General features: G+C 38.8%; 2 protein-coding genes across 2 annotated transcripts; both read left to right on the forward strand.

Annotated features, from left to right (window-relative positions):
* On the forward strand, positions 1,643-2,402 carry LOC105168504. The gene has a single exon (XM_011088612.2). The coding sequence runs from the start codon at positions 1,785-1,787 to the stop codon at positions 2,202-2,204; it is 420 nt and encodes a 139-aa protein (XP_011086914.1). The 5' UTR covers positions 1,643-1,784; the 3' UTR covers positions 2,205-2,402.
* On the forward strand, positions 3,911-7,047 carry LOC105168514 (E3 ubiquitin-protein ligase RDUF2-like). Its single transcript, XM_011088623.2, has 2 exons — positions 3,911-4,973; positions 6,635-7,047. Exon 1 carries the CDS (start codon positions 4,041-4,043, stop codon positions 4,920-4,922), a length of 882 nt encoding a protein of 293 aa, XP_011086925.1. The 5' UTR covers positions 3,911-4,040; the 3' UTR covers positions 4,923-4,973; positions 6,635-7,047.

A 7,468-nucleotide genomic window follows, 5' to 3' on the forward strand; every position in this document is an offset into this window, starting at 1 on the left:
AGTACTACAACTATGTTTGAATGTTTCAAGGTCCATTTAATTTCTTATGATGTAATTGAGATTCTGCTTTACTGTGTAATAATTTGGATGCCAACAGTTCACCCCAACTTCCAAACTATTTTTTTCTTTCATTTTTTTAGCTTTAACCACGGTTTTCAAAACCCGAACCGAATCGAAGCGGACCGGCCGATTCAACTGGGAAGCGGCTATATGTCTTGTCCGATTCATGTCGTAAAATCCATCTCGATCACATAAAAAGTATGATGCGTTTACCCTATAATTGATTTGATTCAGCCAAATAGAATCTGAGTAAGAATTTTCTAAAAGTTGCAGTGCTCAAATGTGTCTGAGTCCGAGCAATCCAGACAAAAGCCCAAGCAAATAGCCCTCTACTATAATTGATTTGGTATTGCTGAAACCAAACCCACACAAATAATACCCAAAAAAATGTATTTATTTTGTATACAGAAAAAAAAAATTGCATGCATGAGTGAGGTGGATTCCGGATTGAATTTTATATTATAAATTTTATTATATTTACTATTAAATAAAAAACTGGTACAATGACAAAAAATGTGACAGAATTGAAAATGGAATTATAAATTGAGGGGAGACAGAAATGTTAAGTTGCATTTTGAGTGTAATAATTTAAGTTGGTTAGATAGAGAAGGGCGGACTGCGGAACACCACAAACCGTCCAACGTAATATTCCACACCACACCGCTGCTAACATTAGATATTTATTATATTTCAGCACCATCAACGCGACCGACGTAAAGTTGTAACCACGTGCCCCGAATCCATGTCCCATTTTTACGTGGTCCGAAATCAATCTGTCCCCACTCCAATCTTCTCTACTTCCACTCGTTGATACAAAATTGGATCCCACCCTAACACATTTTTTAATAAATTAATTATCAATTTCATTTGCCCATAATATTACATGTCTATTACTCAATCAATAATTATTACCACTGCTACTCGGCTAGTCATTTTCGGACAAAATTCAGCCCAAATTTTATTAACAAGTCGTGGAGCACTAATAAGACAAATCAGTAGGAAAAAACGTATCAGCAGCGGGAGTCAGCTAAATAAAAGTGGCAAATAACTACTTAATTGATTTCAGCACATGTATTTGAAAGGAGCATATTTTCTTGTTAAGACCCATATAATATGGTAATAAACTAGACATCTCAGGAAATTTTAGGACATTTCAACCTCCCTTCACTGCTTCTCATGCTACTCTTACAAAACATGTGTCCAAGTCTTATACTACGTTTTCAACAACTATTCCGCTGATTTTCACTTACTCTAAACTCTTGCACACGGTTTTCAACACATGGTAAACATAAGTTTTACTGTTTTCAGCATCTTCCCCACAAACTTGATATATTATTTGAATTATTGCTGTGTTATTAGACTCCGATACACATCAAGTATTTTATGCATAAGGCCTCAACGTGTCGATTGAATATTTAGAAAAATTGATTAATATTATTAATCAATTGAAAAAAAAAAGCTGCTTAATATGATAATTTAGACAGTATAAAAACAGATATTATTAATGAAAAATATTTTTTCATTATCTTATTTTGAGCAACATGTTGATAAACATCCCAAAAGAAAACAAATATCTACGAACGCATTCGACTGTACCACATGAACCACTTTCCCCACCCTTAAATCTCCCACACCCCCAAACACACCAGCACTAAAGATCTCACAGTTTTAGAAAAGGAAATTAAAGGGGGGAAGTTAACACACAGCACGCGCTAAAATCCGAGATGGGAGTGGTGATAATCGACGGCTCCACAGTCCGGTCCTTCGTCGACGACGAGGTCCAGTTCCAGAAAAGTGCCGACGAGGCGTTCGCGTCGCTCGACCTCAACAACGACGGCGTTTTATCCAGGTCGGAGCTCCGGCGGGCGTTCGAGTCGCTGAGGCTGATCGAGACCCACTTCGGAGTGGACGTGGCGACGCCGCCGGAGGAGCTGACGAAGCTGTACGACTCAATATTCGAGAAATTCGACTGCGACCACAGCGGGACGGTGGATCAGAAGGAGTTCAGGGATGAGCTGAAGAACATACTGCTGGCTATAGCGGATGGGCTGGGGTCCAGCCCCATCCAGATGGCTTTGGAAGACGACGACCAGAGTTTCCTGAAGAAGGCTGCTGATCTCGAGGCTTCAAAGCTTTCTGCTTGATCCTATACATGGATACATCCTGCGGCGAGGGTTTTAATTTGTTGTAATAAAAGTAATTAGTTTTGGTAATAATCCATCCTTCTCACGTGTTTTTAGTTTTTAGGTTTCGGATTGGAATTACTAGTGTATTTTGCCAGCAGTTGCCATATTTGCCTTTGTCATTAAATAAATATAAAACAAAGCGTTTTTGGATGAAGATATCCATGTTTATAATTCCACTGTGACAACCAGAATTTATATCTTTTTATTACCTGAAAAACATATATACATATTGTTGAGTCATAGAAATCCCATTTTAACATTGAGTTTATCACATTTTATAGCGTTAAAATCAGATGAAAATAAGGGATTTTATGAATTTCCAAAAGAGGAAGTGTATCTTTTGTTTCCAGATCAAAGCCATAAATCAGGATTGCTTCAGGGTTCTGACTGAGAGAAAACTAAAAAGGGAACGTCGCCTGAGAGACTCGAACGCTCGCGTGGGGAATTCCCTGCATTGAGAGACCACTTGGCCCAATTTATGATATTTGTTTTCTACGAAAACAATAATATTGATTTTATCTACATAATGTGAATTTCAAGCATAGGTCCACTTCAATTGGAACAGGTGTGATATTTGAAAACTGTAATCTCATAAAATTGGTATCATTTTTTCTACGTATATACTCTTTAATAATATTACTTAATTATAAGTTGTACCTTTAAAAAGAATAAAAAGGTCTAAACAATCCTCGAGAGCGCACAAATAACTTGGAGCAAAGAACAAGGAGGCTCAAACCTATAAACAAGCAACAAAGTGAGAACCATGGGCTGACCCAAGTTAGTGAATCCCACACATCCACGTTGGATGAACCACACACGTGGCACAAGCAATGCTAGGCTACCTCAACCCAGTACTGCCAATTAGGTCATTCGAGGATTCATGAAGATTTGCCCCAAGGGATTTGCTCAATCACTTCACTAGAAATGTTGCGATACCATATCCTCTAAAGAAATTGCCTTATCCCAAAGGATAATTTGCTGGATGAACATTTACCTGAAAGGAGACCTTATCCCTCCAAATTGAGGGATTCAGGTGAATAGGGGATACAACCAATGGAGGCTCTGCTTTCTCCCAATAATTGGGGAAGTCGGCTATAAATACTGAGCTCTCTCGTTCAGAAAAGGGTAACCCTTTACTTACACTGGCACACAAAATGTCTAAAGCACACAATGGCTTGCTATCATTAAGCTATTATCCTCTTTAATTGCCTTCAATTCAACTTTATTATTTTCTATTCTCATACTAATTTAGATGTCGGAGTGTTAATAATTTTTTGATAGGTCTCGCTCTAAAGCTTGCAAAACTAAAGCCTCAAGCCCCCAAGTTGAACACAATATTTTGGTCCCATTAATTATAAATATAATTGTTTGGCTTTCACAAGCTTGTGCTATATATAAACAAAAGTATAGTGAGAATAAAGAGTTTATTTTGAAATAAAAACATAATATTTTAGTATGATTTTCTTGAAATGAGTATTCAATAAAGCATTATTGTTCACTCGTATAAATATATTTGTATGTTTGTAGGTTATAATAAAAGATGATATTCACAAAAAAAAGGAAAGAAATTGAAAAACATTCTTGTTTGTTTGACATCCTCACCAAACCAAACACAGCCTTAATTAATGTTAAAGGTCAGTTATCAACGTCTTCCTCACAGACCGTGACCAAACGTTGGGCCCTACCCCTACTTTTAGCTCTTTCCTTCCTCCCAATTTCTAAATCCTAAGCAATCCCTATCCACCCTCAACTTCTTCTATTAAATCCCACCACCACCACCTCCGCCGTTACGCCATGGCATCCTCCCCATCCACCGCCGTGCCCCGTCTCTTCTACCACCCTGCCTACTGGTGCCACTCCTGCGACATGAGCATCGGTCTTCCTCCATCCCCCACTCCCAACGCCCTCCTCTGCCCCCACTGCCACCGTGACTCCCTCGAACAGATGGAGATGGAGGATTCTATAACCCTGCCTTCTGCTTCCCCCAGAAACCCTTTCTCCCAGGACCCCGCCTCCGGCGCCACTTTCACCCCCTCCGACGACAACTTCCTCCTAAACAGCCCCTACCTCCACCGTCTCATCCACCACCTCACCACCACCACCGCCGCTGCCAATCCCCGATCCAACCCCGCCCCCAAGTCTTCCATAGAGGCGCTGCAAGAAGTCACTATTACCCTCGAGAGTGACCCCACTATGCTCTGCCCAGTATGTAAGGACCCTTTTGTTGTCAACTCCGTCGTGAAGATGATGCCATGTAAACACAGTTACCATTCAGATTGCATAGTTCCGTGGCTCGAGATAAATAATTCTTGCCCAGTTTGCCGGTTTAAGCTGCCCGCCGCGGAGGAGGAAACGGAGGAGAATGGGGAGGAGGGGTATGTGGGATCTGTGAGGCTTGAGGAATTGGTGGATGATGAGGTAGATTTGTATGGCTTTAGGAACACGCTAAGGCATATTGCGAGGAGGCATCGCTGGAATGAGGAGGGGCATATTGGGAGTGGGAGCGAGGGGAATTTGTTGTCCCCTACGCAAATTGGGGAGGTGGAGAGAGGGGATGGGGTTTTAGAGAGGGAAAACAGTGTGGAGACTGTGTCGAGTTTGCCAAGGTGGCCGGTGGAGGAGAGAAGGGGTGGCAGCGGAGGAAATGATGGTACTGATGCATTTGCTAGGAGTTAAGTTCTAATGGGGTGTTTATTGGATCTTGTTCTGTTTCCCCAGAAATTAGAGGTATAATTTGGCTACTTTCTTATTTTTCTTATATTGCTTCCTAAGGGAATTGATTCTTTATTTGTTTTCTGGTTATGACTTATGCATGAGCATCAGTAGTTTCATGTTAGTCTTTTCAAAAAAATTTTCTTTTTAAACCAATAATCAGTAGTTGAATGAAGTTGAAACATGGTCCTTTGGGCTGTTGTGAGGGTATAAAATTTTGAATCGACTGTTGCTATCAGCTATAGACTTCGGTATAGTAGAGATAATTGGCTCTGTGTTTATCTTAGGGCATATCAGAATCCGAGCACTTGTCTGTCATCTTTCTACTCTGAGGTGAGCTTGTCCCCTGAAGCTCACCATTAAAACTTTTTGCTCAATTTTCTTTTCTGTCAAATTTCATTGAATAATCAGGTTAAAGTAATATCAGTTTTTGTCATTTGGCGTGTCCCTTTTTCTCATCTGCCGAAATTCTTGGCTAATTATATTTCATTTCTATCCTTATTAAACTCACTCAGAAAATTTATCTGGTACATTGCTTACAATGAACCTACTTCTGATCCTAGATGAGATGGTGTGATCTGTACATTGGACTTCTGATTATGTAAAAACCTTTATGACCAACTCTTTTCTGTTGGAACACCATGATTGAAAATTGAGTTGTTTAATGAATATAATAAGTTCAGGTTAATAAAATTAGTGCAATCTGGTAATTGGGTTGTCTTGGATACACTCAACAGGACCTAATCTTGTGCATTAGCTTGTTTACTTTGTGACTGTTCATTGGTTCAATTTGGAGATCAGAAGGTAATGGTTCACCGTTAGGGTGAGTCAGGAAATATTTCTCTAGCTATACGAATGACTGGATGGAATTCTATCTGGAATAGCTTTGATTGTTTTATTGGTAATTTAGAAAATTTGAGGTGGCAGTTGGTAAACATTTCCCATTTCTTTTCATTTCTTTGCCTTGACTGGTGCAGTGGCTTAAGAATATGGGAATTTGCTATTTGTTTTTTGACAAGTTGTATTATTGTACATTGTGGAGTATTATATAGGTGAAGAGTCCTATGAATGTGGTTACTTTGCTTTATATTGAAACTTACTATCCCTTAGGTCGCTCATTCTCTGATTCTCTCTATATATCCTTTCAAAACCAAAATCAATATTCTAAAATCTTAAATATGCTACTTCTGTTTATCATCATGAATTCGAGATGAAGACACAAAAATTGTAAATGCACTAGTTTCAGAATATTCTCTTTGAAAGATTATATCATACTCGTTATGTGGCGTCTATAGTTGTTTTCTTTTGCCTTCGGGATATGAAGATTGGGAATATTGTTATGTAATAAAATTGCTGACACTTCTTTATATTGAGAGTCAGTGCTGCATGTTATCTGACCTATCGCATGCTGGAACTTTTGATCAGTTTTGTTTTATAATTGATTTGAGTATTTTACACTAATTTGTGGTCTTGGAATTTCATGTATGTTATTACCTCATTTTTGTGAGAATAATGGAAATCTTCCTGCTTATAAGGCAATGACGATCCAAAATATATTTGTTGATACCGCACATTGTTCAAGTTTTTTATTTTCAGCAGAATTATGTTTGTTCTTGCAATGCAATAATCTTTCTCTGACCATTCTGTCTGATGCCTCTCACTCCTTTTGTTTTCAGGTGATGTAAATTTCGTAGGAGGCCAGAGCCGTCTTATCACTGATTTCGGTCAAGTGAAGTGTAAATTTGCCATGAATGACTCTGCTTCTGTTTAATAACATTAAGTGTGAATCTTGCATTCCCTTCTACCTTTCTCCTTCAATCTCTTATCTCTTAGAAGTGTAATCAGTACTCTTAATGGTGCTTGAAACTTTGTCCAGCAAATTTTGGTAAATCATTACGAAATGATTTATAACGTTTTTGCTCTCCCCACCACCACCTCGGAACCTTTCTTTTAAGTTCTGATTGTAGATTGGCTTCCGCTTGGGTTGCCATTTCGAGCCCGGCTATATTTACTTAAGTCCTTTCATCATATTGTTCATAATTTGCTACTCTAAGATGATGAAAGGGGATGTTTGGATTTTACTTGTCAATTTGTGCATTTTACTGTTTATTTCAGCAGAGCGAGCATATTCTGGATTCTCAATTGTCAATATCAAGACAAGATGAAAATGGTAATCCCTTTAGAGGGGCTTGATTCTTTAACATGAGTGTTGCAAACAACGTTTGAGGGGAACAGCCTTGTCGACATCCAGATCTAGATTCTTTAGTTTATTCGCGTGGTGTTGTAGTAAATTCATAACGCCAACCTACCCAACTCCTGTAGAATTTGGGTGTTGAATTGTAGAATTTGCATGCAGTTGAAGCTTTCACATCCTTTGCGTGGCTCATTTTTGCCTACTTAGTCAAAACAAAAGCTTTGAAGTGTAAACGCATTATATCTCATCATATTTATTAAAATGAGGTTGTCGCTAAATCAGCCCGTTGAAAACACAAGCATACCAACTCCTCCTC

Source organism: Sesamum indicum, linkage group LG1 (assembly GCF_000512975.1).
Source record: "Sesamum indicum cultivar Zhongzhi No. 13 linkage group LG1, S_indicum_v1.0, whole genome shotgun sequence".
Lineage (NCBI taxonomy): Eukaryota > Viridiplantae > Streptophyta > Magnoliopsida > Lamiales > Pedaliaceae > Sesamum > Sesamum indicum.